Here is a 15629-nt window from a genome sequence, read left to right as displayed (position 1 = left end):
ATCACTAATCAGCAGGGAAATGTAAATCAAAACACCAATAAGATATCACCTTATACCTGTTAGAATGGCTCAAGTAAAAAAGACAAGAAATAATAAATATTGGTGAGGATGTAGAAAAAAAGGAATCCTTGGACACTGTTGGTGCGAATGTAAATTAGTACAGCCACTATGGAAAACAGCATGGAGGTTCCTCAAAAAATTAAAAATAGAAATACCATACGATCCAACAATTCCACTATTGGATATTTAACCCCCTCTAAAAATGAACACACTAACTCAAAAAGATATATGCACTCCTATGTTTATTGCAGCATTATTTCCAATAGCCAAGATATGGAAGCAACCTGTGTCCAGGAATAGACAAATGGATAAGGCACACACACACAACATACACACACACGAGTATTATGCAGCCATTAAAAAGGATGAGATCTTGCCATTTGTGACAATGAGGATGGACCTAGAGGGTATTAGGCTAAGTGAAATAAGTCAGACTAAGAAAGACAAATACCATATAATTTCACTCATATGTGGAATATTAAAAAAAATGAACCAACAAACAAAAAGCAGAATCAGACCTATAAATAAGAGAACAAACTGATGGTTGCCAGAGGGGAGGGGTAGGAATGGGCAAAATAGGTGAAGGGTAATGGGAGGGACAGGCTTCCAGTTATGGAATAAAAGGCACAACATAAGGAATATAGTGGGGGCGCCTGGGTGGCTCAGTTGTTAAGCGTCTGCCTTCAGCTCAGGTCATGATCCCAGGGTCCTGGGATCAAGCCCCGCATCGGGCTCCCTGCTCCGCAGGAAGCCTGCTTCTCCCTCTCCCACCCCTCTGCTGTGTTCCCTCTCTCACTGTACTCTCTCTGTCAAATAAATAAATAAAATCTTAAAAGAAAAAAAAAGGAATATAGTGAATGATACTGTAATAGCATGGTATGGGAACAGATGGTAGCTATACTTATAGTGAGCAGAGCATAATATATAAACTTGCCAAATCATTATGTTGCATACCTGAAACTAAAGTAACTTTAAGTGCCAACTATACTCAAATAAAAAAAAAATGTGGAGGCTCTTTTCCTAAAATCCTTTAATTAAAAAAAACCCGTCTCACTTGGTTTATTTTTATCTCAGATAACCATTATTCAAATGTTTAATAACCTGAACACTGGATCTAAATCAATCATGCTATCAACTCCCCCTTCCAAAAAAAATTTTTTTTTGAAGATTTTTATTTGACAGAGAGAGACAGTGAGAGAACACAGCAGGGGGAATGGGAGAGGGAGAAGCAGGCTTCCTGCTGAGCAGGGAGCCCGATGCAGGGCTCGATCCCAGGACCCTGGGATCATCACCTGAGCCGAAGGTAGACGCTTAATGACTGAGCCACTCAGGCAACCCCCTTCCAAACTTTAAGTGAATATTTGATTTGTAACAACTAAAGCAGACAATGACATGAAAGGACTTTGCTATGGGAAAAAAAAAATCCAATGTGTGATTAAGTGCATAAAATTAAAGGATAAAAACATATTTGCATTTTCACAAGGATTTCCAGGTTATACATCTACAAAAGTGAATGAAATGCTCCATCTTGAACACTCAATATAAAAGAAGTGAATACTTTCACACATGACATGAAGTAGTATGTAGAATCAAATAACCATGGCTGGTGACATAAAAATTGCATGCACTTAAAAAAATATATAAAGAACTCTTCAAATTACAGAAATTACAGAAGTTTGGTTTCAAACCTTTTTCATATGTTCTGAATGTAAGTAATAAATATAATTCAATTTATAATATTTAACATTTAAAAATGTTTCTCTTAGGACCTATTTCTTTATTTATTTAGAGAGGGAGAGAATCTCAAGCAGGCTCCACGCACACTCTGATGTGGGGCTTGATCTCTTGACACTGAGATCATGACCTGAGCCGAAATCAAGAGTTGGTCACTTAACCAACTGAGCCACCCAGGCACCCCTCCTTAGGGCCATTTTAAAGAATGGCCTTGGCTTTTCTTCTAAGTCAGTTTTGTTGGTGAACTTCATTGAGTGTTATCATCTGACAGCTTTAATTGTAACCCAAGCAACAAACAGGTAATTCTTATCCATACAAACCTGTTTAACAGTTAAGTGTATTTTAATTTTTTAAAGATAACTTATATATTTTTGTTTAAATAAAGTTATTTATTTATTTATTTGAGAGAGAGAGAGAGAGAAACAGCATGAGAGGGGAGAGGGCCAGAGGGAGAAGCAGGCTTCCTGCTGAGCCGGGAGCCCAATGTGGAACTCGATCCCAGGACTCCGGGATCATGACCTGAGCCGAAGGCAGTCGCTTAACCAAATGAGCCACCCAGGCGCCCGTTTAAATAAAGTTATACAGCTTATAAAATTATACAAGTTGAACAAATAAAGCTTTGGTAAAGCAATTACTTATGTAGCAGAAATCCAATAATTAAAATGCTATTTGTTTGAGTGATACTGATTTCAATGGAGAAAAATGTGGAAAACTGAACAGAGGTAAAGAACACCAAGTAACACAGCTCATTAATGGTAAATATGAAAGACGATAAAAATACAAAATTCGGTCTCATAAAGTATAACAAAGAGAGAGGATTACCTGGAACCTCTTTTTAGCAGCAGATAAAAAAGGGAAAAGATTACAACACAGATTTGAATTTAAAACACTAGTAAAATACTTCTGTAATAAAATATTTTTACAAGTTTAATGCAGGTAAAACATACTGCATATATTAAAGGGCTATTGTTTTTATTTATTACCGCACAGAAGGCTAAAGTTACTCCATTAATGGCAGGGAAATCAAAAGAAGGCGAAAAAAGAAAAATGAGAATTGAACATGTTCTATGTTGTAAACTTTAAAGCCTACCGTTCTTATTTTTCTACAGTGCACTGTGAATTTCAAACAAAATACTGAAGCTTATCTTTGTTCTTAGGTGTGGGAGTAAAATGGTAACAACCAACTTAAAAGGTTGGTCGTACAGGAGATGCTATTAAGGAAACTGTCTAAGGAGGTGAACCCTTCCCTCTGACCCAAGAGGGTTTCTCAGTCAGCCAGTCCAGCCTAGCAGGCAAAGTGAGTCACTCAAGATCATGCTAGCTTTGGGAATTTGCTAGTAAAGGAGGTAACTTAAAAGAACCCCTTTAATAACATAATGACCAAAAAGAGAATTGGAAGAGATCACAAAAGTGATTTCATCCACCCTCCTACTGAAACCAGGAAACTTCTTTACACATCTAGAACATCCCTTTGCAGCAGTGATGGACAAATGGTCACCTAAGCTCTTATAAAAACTGCTTATGAAAGGGAGGTCACTTCATAAAATTCACCCAACAATTATATCTCCACTTAGCTTTGTTTTCAAACAATTGACTCCCACTGTAAATTGTTAGTGTCCCTTTAAAATCACTCCTGAATAAGCTACTTCAGATCTGAGGCTAGATCTGAATCTTTTATTTGTTAAAACAGTCTAAGATAATGTGGCCTTTTTGAAGTCACATCACACTCTAGACTCCTATCTTTGTACATATCACCCGTTTAAAACAAAAATGAATTTCTGCTGTCTACCAAATAAATTAAGGAGTGCCTTATATCTGAGTTTCTGTAAAACCTGGTCTCATATCTACTTTTTTCATCCTTAGTTCCCAGCATTTACCTATTGGTACCTTTTTTTTTTTACTTCTAAAACAGACTTTTTCCACACTGTCCTGTTTCAGAAACTGCCTGAAGACATGTTCATCTCATTAAAGCTAGTTGTGAAAAGTGTCCCACAGAGTCCTTTTATGCATATACCATTTTATTAAACATACAAATATCATCATTGCCCTATGTTAATGTTTTTAAATGAAAGTATAAATATACATTAAATGAAGCTATCAGGCTTATAAACTGCATAATTTTTCACTGAGAAATATGTGTGGCTATTTTTATAAACCTCTGAAACTTAAGGGGTAACTAAAACTGTCTGAAGGTTGTTATAAAACCAAGTGATCATAATGAAGAACCTCAGCAGCACCCACATACTGCACATGTAAATGCAACTTTTCTGTAGGACTTAGTTCACTTTCTAATTTTTTCTTGACAAATACAGTTCCATGTTTTATAGGGAAAAAATCAATACCTTAAAATAGAATAAAGATCAAAACAGAAGAATAAATAAAATATTGGAATAAAATATCTTATTTAATAAAACTTACCTTACTACCCCCTGCCTTTGAAAGGAACAAGGGAAAAAAAGAAACACTGATGATGAATAACATGCAGCAGTTAAGTAAATAGAATAAAGGAAAACAACAACAGAATTCTAAGGAAATACAAAATGCCTAAATTTTATGCTCCACTATTCTGAGTATTTTTATTAAAAAATATTGGAAGTTTGATTGACAACTACTTTAAATATATAAGATTTGCTACAAAAAGAAAAACATAAATTATAGTCATTTAGGAAAAAAGGACTCACAAAAGTATCAACCAAGTAGTTACCAATGTCATCCAAAACCTTTTAAGTGGATGTTTGACAAGCATTTGTTTTCACTTTTTATAAAATGTTTCATATTTGATAGCGATATTTAAAATACAAAAACATTATAGATAAACTATAACATCTCCTCACAAAGATATGCAAAGTTGGTAAAAAGAAGTATCTTCATTTTTTTCTCCTTTGATAAATCTCTCATTTTATGAAAATAAAGACTCCTAATTCTGAGTCATTTTGGACTCTGGCCTCAGCATTTTCAAAAGAATTCAGCAGAGTTGAAATTATAAAATAAACTGAGAACAAATGCAAAATAATTTCAAAAATAATTTTGAAAATGTTAGCTGTAAAAAATGCAAGCTAACAGCAAAGATTATGAGAGCGTCAAGCATTTTTCACAAGCAGAAAAATACTTCCATTTGTCAGAATTTGGGTCACTTCATTAATAAGGGAGGAATTTTAAGTGTTTTACCATGAATGACAGACTGTAGATTAAAATTTGGTCACATTTTCTGATATACCTAATTTATCTGATATTTTTCTTAAAAAATAAATGAAAAAGATTTATGGGAATGTCTAGAGTTTCTTCCTCCCTATAGTACACTTTTCATTATCTGTGAGATATAATTTAATTTTAAGCACTATACGGCACATATTCTTACCAGAACATTCACATTTGCAAACTTATATGTATTTCTCTGATTAATAAATAAATAAATTTGTGGATATTTAATTTCAGAAACTGTTTAAATTTATTTCCCTCAGGTGACTATTTCATTTGCAGGGAAGGGTGGTAAAGACTTACTACCTAAATTCTTTAATACATTTTATTTCATTTTATAAAATACTCCGTAGTTTAGTGACTGTAAGGCTCATTTAACCTCTAGGTAAACAGAGGCTTAGAGATAACAAATAGTTTTTCAAGGTGACACAAGAGGAAAATGATAAAAATTAGTATTTTAACCCATTTGTCTGACTCCAAAATCATGTTCTTTGCACTGTAAGATACTGTCTCCCACCAGATCACTTCAACCTTGAATCTTGATATTTAGATTATGGTATGCTCAGATTTCTTAAAACATCTATTTTAGTTTATTTTTTAATTTTTATCTATTTTTTATTTTATTTTTAAAAAGATTTTATTTATTTGTCAGAGAGAGAGCACAAGCGGGGGAGCAGCAGGGAGAGGGAGAAGCAGGCTCCCCGCTGAGCAAGGAGCCCGATGCAGGACTAGATCCCTGGATCCTGGGATCATGACCTGAGCCAAAGGCATATGCTTAACCGACTGAGCCACTCAGGTGTCCCAAAACATATCTCTAATTTAATACTTTGCCTCTTTATATGTGATGACAAAATGGATAATTACCCCCTACCCCCTATCGGTAAAGGTGACGCCAATGCTATTATTTGGGTATTCATCAGCAAATGGGCACCTGGAAGAGGAGCTGTGGAGACATCATAACTCAACACTCCCCCTAGAACTTCTGTGGGAACCTGTGTGGCTAGAAGTTCAGAAGCCCTCTAGACTTTTCCATCAGGAACATGCACCTCCCCCTTCCAATTTCATCCTTCTCCCTGAGTGTTAAGCCTGTAGTGCAAATTCAAACCCCTCTGCCAGGGCTTTCTCGCACTGTCATCTCTATGTAGCTGAGCCCCAGGAGTCTTCAGCACTACTCTCTCTGACTACACATTGACTCAAATTTTCCACAAATTCTGTTCTATGTGAGTGAACTCCCTTTCGTTTTTAAATTTTCCCTCAAATATTCTTACCAACTTCTCATAACAAAGTTTTCCTCAACACATCTTTGGACAGAAGAGGTCACTGCTGTTCCCACCTCCCACTCCTTGTTTCCTCACTGCAGTTTCTGGATAATTTTACCTTTATCAATTCTTGAAAACTCTTCACTTCTGAAAAGAAGTGGTCACTCACTGATCCATACACCTCTTTATTGTCTTCCATATTCCCTAATGATTTTTAAAGCATCACGTGATGTTCACAATTCCTCTCTTGATCTGTCATCTAACTCAGAGACTTTATTAAACAGTTTTCTCTCCTTATAAAATTGCTGTTGGCATAGCTTTTAATTCTGATGTGCTGCTTCCAGACAAAGACCAGTAATTCCCATTCTCTAATGGGAAGCTATACTTCAATTTGCCTCTTGGAAAAATTTTTATTTTTTATTATTTTTTAAAGATTTTATTTATTTATTTGACAGAGAGCACAAGAGAGCACAAGCTGGGGAAGCAGTAGACTGAGAGGGAGAAGCAGACTCCCCACGGAGCAGGGAGCCCAATGTGGGCTCCATCCCAGGACCCGACCTTGGGATCATGACCTGAGCCAAAAGCAGACGCTTAACCATCTGAGCCACCCAGCCACTCCTGGTGAAATTTTTTATCCTTGATTAAAGGCACATGGATAAAAATGCCTTTTTAAAATTTGATCCTATCTCTGCTCAGGTGCTTCCTAAAACATAGTTGGTATTGGATTCAAATTTTGTTATTTCCTACAACCCTCTCACATTTATTTATAAAAGTTAGCAAATAATATTCCTTTAATCACACTTTGTATATTCTCTAAACTACTTGCAAGAGACAGTGTCACCACCAAAAAGTATTTAAGGACAAACACGTTTTCTAAGAGGTGCTAGGAGCTGGAAAATGCAAGAGTACCACTGCTACTTAGTTTTTACAAAAAAATCATTCAGTTAAACAATAAATTCAATTTTAATACCAATATATTTTTCATCTAGTTTTAAATTTTATTGTTACCTCTCATCAACTGAGGGTTCTTTTTGTTGCAAATGAGGCTTGACTCCAAACATTGGGCGAATATTTGTTGATAAGGCTCTAATGGTGTAACTGATTTCATTCTCCCTTGTAACATCACTGTCATAGCCTGCCATCAAACATAAGAATTATTCTCTAAGTTGCAACTGAGGAGTTCTATTATGATCCTATAAATTGGATGCAAGGATGTTCAACAATATGAAATAAGCTAAATAAATTATGAAATAATTATGAATAAATTATGAAATAATATACAGCCAATAAAAATTATATAGAATATTTAATGATATGTAACGTTTTTAAAATATTACTGAGATAACAGCCTATTAAATATAAATTCAATATATCATTTTTGTTAAAAAATATAATGTATATAAATGCAAATACCCCTGTGGAAATACCTCAATATGTTAACAGAAGTTACCGCTGAGTGGTCAAATTATGGATACTGTGTTTATTTTTATTGCAAAATGTATTTCCTAATTTTTCTGTAATGAGCTGGTATTATTTGTATATTAGGAAAAATTAAAATCATTTTAAAATATGAAGTGCAATACCATAACAAATTTTTTTAAAGATTTTATTTATTTGAGAGAGACAGAGTGAGCATGAGTGGGGGGAGAGGCAGAGGGAGCAGCAGACTCCCCGCTGAGCGGGGAGCTCGACGCGGGGCCTGATCCCAGGTTTCTGGGATCAGGCCCCAAGTTGAAGGCAGACACTTAACCAACTGAGCACCCCAGGCACCCCACCAAAAAATTTATTTTAACAGTACTTAAAGTAGGATTATCATACATTTGTAGACGAAGAATATTTAAGTCATCAATATATGCTAGTCTGTTATTTTTGAGGCATAAAACCAATTTTGGTTAAACAGACCACAAACACTAAAACCACAATTATTCAAACATTATTACTTGTTTAACTGCTGTAGTTTAAATCAGTTGTACTAAATTGTGTTTTTATTAAAATATTTTAAAATGACATACCCCCATCTTCTTCCGAATCTGTATCAGATTCTTCACTATCACAAGGCCTTTTTTCTCGATAGCCCTCGATTTCATTTGTCCAAACCATTAAAGACATATCCGCACCTCCTAAGGTAACCAACATGCTGTCATCGTAAGTCCAGCGAACATTTGTGACATGTGTACTATGGGCCATATACCTCTTAAATTTTCCAAATTTTCCCTAAAGATGAAAAAAAAATTCAGAGTCTTTGAGAAATGTTACTACTTGAAAATGGTCCTATTCTTCAGGCATCTATACCATCTAGAAAGCTGAAAGTGAAGTTTCTGACCAATAAATGCTTTATTGGAACACATTCTTATCAATTAAAGTTCTGCCACTTAAGTGTATCTAAAACAGGGATGTATGGAATATTTCCTCAGGTGCCTGGGGTCTCTATGAGAATTTTTAAACTTGTGTTTTCATTTCAATGCTGATCTAAAAATATAAATATGAGCAGCTACTTAAGATCTATATCATAATATGATTTTGGTGCCCTATTTCAAATTTATGTTTATGTTCATGCCAGATTATAATATACATCTGACCTTGAACAACACGGGTTTGAACTGCACAGTCCCTTATATGTAGATATTTTTTGATAAACACAGGATAGCACTGTAAATATATTTTCTCTTCCTTATTGTTTTAATAATATTGTTTTTGCAATAACATTTTTTCTCTAGCTTGTTATAAGAATACAGTATATAATACATACAACGTACAAAATATGTGTTGACTGTTTATGTTATTTGTGAGGTTTCCAGTCAAGCGTAGGCTAATAGTAAAGTTTTTGGTGAGTCAATGGTTATAATGCAGATTTTTGACTATACAGGGATCGGTATCCCTAACCCCCACATTGTTCAAGGGTCAACTGTATATCTGAATCAGTGACAAGAAATAAATGCATCTGGACTTGATATATGAATTTTATTTTTGTGCTAAATGAAAGCCTAATGTTTCCCGGTAGCTTGAATAGAGGAAAGCACTAAGAGAATTCAATCATCACACCTTCAAAAAGTCTGTGCAGTCTAGTTTCAGCAAAATAACATCATTCATTACATTGAATCAATGTTTTAGTTTTATAGGTATTGTATTTACAGTATTTTGGATCTAATGGTTGAAACATTTTAACCGATTGAGCCACCGAGGCGTCCCAGGGTTGAAACATTTTGAACTTAAGGTTGTAAATATAAAGAGTTTCTGTTTACTTTTAATGGTATATATTTAATCAAAAGAATACCAAAATTATTTAAGTTAGTATTAGGGATAAAAGAAATGTTTCCTCTAAAGGGGATATTTATATTACTCAATACTGAGAAACACTGTACAATATGACTTAAGGCACGGGATCATAAATTATAAGACTACTTCTAAATAAAAGCTATAAATATGTCAAAAATAGTACATATAATTCTAAATCCTTCATATTACATATGTAATATTCATATTACAACAACGAAATACTATGAAAGAGCATTACCTTAACCATTTTTATAATTATGATCATTAGGGGAGTTAAAGAAAAACACATACTTTTGCAGGATATCTAAATAACTTCACAAATCCCAAATCATCCCCAGTAGCTAGGATCATTTTGTCACTGGTGAGGCAAGAGGCAGTTATGTCTGTGACTTCTCCAATTACTGGCCAAATTCCCTCACAGCATAAACCAAGCACACTTGTCCATGATGCCCAACAAATTTTTTCTACCTAATAAGAAAAAAAAAGGCTGTAAGTTTGTAATATCTAAACCTTAAAAACTGACAACAAAAATCTGAATAGTTTTCTTTATAGTTATATTTGTCACAAGTAAAATTAAAATTTTAATTATAACAGTTAAAACATTAGTTGTCTTGGTTTTGTAGCTTCCCAAGTCTGCTAATTCCTGTAGAAAAAATTTAACATAACATTATTCAAGATGTACTTATTACGTACCCACTATGTGTTCTAGATGCTGAGGATTCAGTGATAATAAATAAGACCATTTCTGCTTTTAGAATAATCAGTAAATCTATACTTCATGTCTCAATTTCTAACACTTTAGAGGCTTGTCTTCCAATTAACCATTACTGGATATTAAGAACCTTAGAGTCTCTCTCGTCATTAAGCCCTTTCATATTCAATTTGTTTAGCCTCTCTTCCTTGGCCATGTCAAAAAATTCTGCTAATACTGTCAGTCACAAAAGGAAACACATTTTTTCTTTTTTCTTTTCTTTAAACAGGAATTTGCCAACAAGCATCTTAGGCATATAGGTTCCAAAAGATTTGACAGACATGCAGTGCTCCTATCTAAGATAACATGTCTTCTATTTGCCTCCTATCCTTTGAGGAAAGTAACTGGACGGGAGCATAGCTAGATGTAAAAGTTGATTTATCCCCCCCCCCTTTTTTTTAGATAGTGCGCGTGTGTGCGTGCAAGTGAGGGTAGGGTGGGGTGGGAGCGGTGGGTGGGGAGCGGAGAGAGAGAATCTCAAGTAGGCTCCATGGTGGGCCCGACACAGGGCTCCATCTTACCACCCTGACATCATGATCTGAGCCAAAATCAAGAGTCAAATGGTTAACCAACTGAGCCACAGAGGTGCCCCTGTTTTATTCCTTTTCTTATACAGCATCTTTTCCTTTCCTCATCTAATAGACTAGGCCAAAAAATAAACTCACAGAAAGAATAGCCATGATTTGAATAATGTGAGAACAGGCTTCATATGTAAATGACAGAAGGCTGGCATCAGTGTTCTAACCACTTAGTTATATCAACAACATTGCAAGCACTATTATCTTCCTACCTCCACACTGGGGATGGTTTGTTTTTTCCCTCTGGGAGCTTCAAAGAATAACTGTTCTTTAGCACCAGTGTTGACCTGTAAAAGCTTTCCTTAAAAAAAAAAAAAAATTAAAAATATATACATATATAAAATATATCCATATAGTTAATGGGATGCTTAATTTTTTAAAATATTTTCTTTCATGGTTTATTAAATTGTTTTATAATCGTAAAATTAAATTTTCATTAATGTAAAATTACATAGAATCAATCCTATTTAAAAGCATTCAGTGAACATTACATTAGTGTTTTTACCACCTCCCATTAAATTCTTTTTTAAATTCCAGTGCAGATAACATAGTGTTATATTAATTTCAGGTGTGCAATATAGTGATTCGACAATTCTATACATTACTCAGTGCTCCTTATATAAGTGTACTCTTCATCCCCTTTGCCTATTTCACCCATCTTTCCATCCCCCCTTTTTTTTAGTTTTATTTATTCATTTTAAGTAATCTCTACACCCAACATGGATCTCAAACTCCCAACACTGAGATCCAGAGTCACATGCTCTCCCAACTGAGCCAGCCAGTATTTTATTTTTGGTGTAATTGTAAATGGGATCGTTTTCTTAATTTCTTTTTCTGCTGCCTCATTATTAGAGTATAGAAATGCAACGGATTTCTGTATATTGATTTTGTACCCTATGACCTTACTGAATATGTTTATCAGTTCTAGTATTTTTTTGGTGAAGTCGTCAGGGTTTTCCATGTATCATATTGTATCCATAACGTATCCAAGCAAAGAGTAAAGTTTTACTTCTTCCTTAGCAATTTGGATCTTTTTTCTTTTTCTTCTGTCATTGCTGTGGCTAGGACTTCTAATACTATGTTGAATAAAAGTGGTAAGAGTGGACGTCCTTGTCTTGTTCCCGACCTTACAGGGAAAGCTCCCAGTTTTTCACCATTAAGTATGATGTTAGCTGGGGTTTTTCAGATATGGTCTTTATTATGTTGAGGTATGTTCCCTCTAAACCTATTCTGTTGAGGGTTTTCATCGTGAATGGATGTTGTACTTTATCAAATGCTTTTTGTATATTGAAATGATCATAAGGTTTTTATCCTTTCTCTTGATGTAACATCTCATGTTGATTGATCTGTGAATATTAAACCCTGCTTGCATCCTAGGAATAAATTCCACGTGATTCTGAGAATGATTTTAATTATTGCTGGATTTGGTTTGCTAATATTTTGTTGAGGATTTCTGCATCCATGTTCATCAGAGATATTGTACTTCTCTCTTTTTGTGGTGTCTTTATCTGGTTTTGGTATCAAGGTAATGCTGGCCTCATAGAATGAATCTGGAAGCTTTCTTTCCTCTTCTATTTTTTGGAATAGTTGAGAAGAACAGGTATTAACTCTTAAGTGTTTGATAGAATTCACCTGCGAACCTTTGTTCTGGTTCTGGGCTTTTGTTTGTTGGGAGTTTTTGGATTTCTGATTCAATATCATTGCTGTTAATCAGTCTGTTCAAACTTTCTATTTCTTCCTGTTTCAGTTTTGATAGGTTATATGTTTTCAGGAATTTATCCGTGTCTTCTAGGTTGTCATATTGTTTGGCATATTATTTTTCATACTATTCTCTTACAATCCTTTGTATTTTTATGGTGTCAGTTATTATTTCTCCTCTTTCACTTCTGATTTTGTTTGAGCTCTCAATTTGTGTTTTTTTTTTTCTTTTTGGATGAACTTGGCTAGAGGTTTAGCAATTTTGTTGATCTTTTCACAGAACTAGCTCCTGATTTCATTGACGTGGTCTATTGTTTCTTTAGTTTCTCTTTTGTTTATTTCTGCTCTAATCTTATTATTTCCTTCCTTCTGCTGGATTTGGGTTTTGTTTGTTCTTTTTCTATCTTCTTTAGGTGTAGGGTTAAGGTGTTTGAAATTTTTCTTGCTACTTCACTTTTAGAACTGTTTTTGCTGCATACCAAAGATTTTGGATTATTGTGTTTTCATTTTCATTGCCTCTATGTATTTTTTAATTTCTTCTTTGATTTCCTGGTTGACTCAATCATTATTTAGTAGCATGTTATTTAGCCTCCATGTACTAGTGTTCTTTCCACTTTTTTTTTTTTCTTTTCTTTTCTTGTGGTTGATTTCTGGTTTCATGGCATTATGGTCAGAAAAGATGCATGGTCTGATTTCAAGCTTTTTGAATTACTGAGACTTGTTTTGTGTCCTAATATGTTATCTATCCTGGAGAATGTTTGATATGCACTTGAAAATAATGTGTATTCTGTTTTAGGATGGAATGATCTAAATATATCTGTTAAATCCATCTGGTCCAGTGTCATTCAAAGCCACGGTTTCCTTGTTGATTTCGTTTGGATCTATCCATTGATGTAAGTGTGGTGCTAAAGTCCCCCACTATTATTGTATTACTATCAGTTACCTCTTTTATGTTTGTTATTAACTGTTTTATGTAGTTAGGTACTCCCATGTTGGGTGCAGAAATATTTACAATTGTTATATCTTCTTGTTGAATCGTTCCCTTTATGAACATATACTGTCGTTCTTTGCCTGTTACGGTTTTTTAAAGTCTATTTTGTCCTGGCTTTCTTTTCACTTCTATTTGCATAAGAAATCATTTTCCATTCCTTCACTTTTTTTTAATTTAAATTCAATTAGCCAACATATAGTACATCATTAATTTCAGATGTAGTGTTCAATAATTCATCAGTTGCGTATAACACCCAGTGCTCATCACATCACCATTCCTTTTCAAGCTGCATGTGTCCTTAGGTCTGAAATGAGTCTCTTATAGGCAGCATACAGATGGACCCTGTTTTTTTATCCATTCCGTCACCCTAGTCTTTTGATTGGCATGTTTGTCCATTTATAGTCAAAGTAATTATTGATAGGTAGGTACTTATTGCAATTTTGTTACTTGTTTATGGTTGATTTTGTAGTTCTTCTCTGTTCCTTTCTTCCCTTACTCTGTTTTCTCACGGTTTGCTGGCTTTCTTTAGTGATATACTTGGATTCCCCTCTATTTTTTACATATCTACTACTGGGTTTTGATTTGTTGTTACCATTAGGTTTGTATATAACATCTTATGCCTATAGCAGTCTATTTTAAGTTGATGGTCGCTTGAGTTTGAACTCATTCTTTACTCCTCTCCCCCCTTCCCTATTTTAGGTATATGGTGTCATACTTTCCCTTCCTTTTCTTTTATAAATCCTTTGATTTTTATAGATATACTTAATTTTACTGCTTTTGTGCTTCCTACTTTTCTTACTCTAATTTATAGTCTTTTCGTTCCACTCAGAGTACCCTATGATAATTCATGGAGGGCTGGTTTAGTGGTCATAAATCCCTTTAATTTCTGTTTGGGAAACTCTTTATCTCTCCTTCTGTTCTGAGTGATAGCCTTGCTGGATAGAGTATTCTTGACTGCAGGTTTTTTTCTTTCAGCACTTTGAATATATTATGTCATTCCTTTCTGGCCTGCAAAATGTCTGCTGAAAAATCAGATGATAGCCTTATGGGATTTCTCTTGTATGTAACGGTCGTCTTTTCTCTTGCTGCTCTTAAAATCTCCTCTTTCTCACTCCTTTTTGCCATTTTAATTACTCTGTGTCTTGGTGTGAACCTCCTTGGGTTGGTTTTGCTGGGGGCTTTCTGCATCTTCTGGATCTGGATTTCTCTTTCCTTTCCCAGATTTGGGAAGTTTGCAGCTATTATTTCTTCAAATAAATTTTATTCCTCCCTTTCTCTTCTCCTTCTGGGATCCCTGTAATGCAAATGTTATTACTCTTAATGGTGTCACTGAGTTCCCTAAGTCTGTTTTCATTTGTTATTACTACTTTTTCTCTCTCCTGTTCAGCTTGATTGCTTTCCATTATTATGTCCTCCAGGCCACAGATTCATACTTTTGCTTTCTCTAGTGTACTATTTATTCCATCTAGTGTATTTTTAATTTCATTTATTGCGTTCTTCATTTCTGATTGGTTCTTTTTTATGTTTTCTATTTCTTTATTAAGGGCCTTATCAAGGTCATCTACTCTTTGTTCAAGTCCATTGTGTTATCTTTATGACCATTACTTTAAATTCTCTACCAGGCATGTTCATCATCTCCATTTTGTTTAGTTCTCTTGCTATGATTTTGTCCTCTTCTTTCAACTGGGACATGTTCCTGTCTCTTCGTGTTGTCTAATTCTCTGTGTTAGGAAAGTCAGCTATGTCTCCTCCTCTTGAAAGTAGTGGCCTTATTGAAAAGAGGTCCTGTGGTGCCCTGTAGCACCAGGTGCCCTGTTTACTGGAACCTGGTGCTTCAGAAGTGTCTCCTGTGTGTGTTGTGTGTGTCCTTGTGTTGTTGCTGAGCAGCTTTTGCCTTTAGTCCAGTCATCTGCAATGGCTCTCTTTGCTGATTGTGGACAGGTTTATCCCTGTGTTGTTAATGGGCCAGTCTGGGGCCACCTTGGGCTTGAGTTGAGTCAGACCAGGTTTTTGCCAGAGACACAGCAGCACCAAACTGTAGGTCACTTTCCCTGTGTTGTCTCTTGAGAAGCTTTTATAGGTGG

General features: G+C 34.9%; 1 protein-coding gene across 7 annotated transcripts in view; it reads right to left on the bottom strand.

The window, feature by feature from the left end:
- EML5 (EMAP like 5) overlaps positions 1-15629 on the bottom strand; it is a 168940-nt gene that overhangs the window by 29024 nt on the left and 124287 nt on the right. For 6 of the 7 annotated variants that reach the window (XM_027572413.2, XM_027572415.2, XM_027572416.2 and 3 more), the window contains 6 exons: positions 11069-11157; positions 9819-9995; positions 8264-8465; positions 7260-7386; positions 4213-4227; positions 2617-2625 (listed from right to left, as the gene is read on the bottom strand). In XM_027572413.2, coding sequence (XP_027428214.1) covers positions 2617-2625; positions 4213-4227; positions 7260-7386; positions 8264-8465; positions 9819-9995; positions 11069-11157 — 619 coding nt within the window. The remainder of the gene's footprint in view (positions 1-2616; positions 2626-4212; positions 4228-7259; positions 7387-8263; positions 8466-9818; positions 9996-11068; positions 11158-15629) is intronic. The other variant, XM_027572414.2, reaches the window with a different exon arrangement.

The sequence above is a fragment of the Zalophus californianus genome, chromosome 6 (assembly GCF_009762305.2).
Source record: "Zalophus californianus isolate mZalCal1 chromosome 6, mZalCal1.pri.v2, whole genome shotgun sequence".
Taxonomy (NCBI): Eukaryota; Metazoa; Chordata; class Mammalia; order Carnivora; family Otariidae; genus Zalophus; species Zalophus californianus.
The sequence above is the reverse complement of the archived record's forward strand: the minus strand, read 5'-3'. Positions and strand labels throughout refer to the sequence as shown.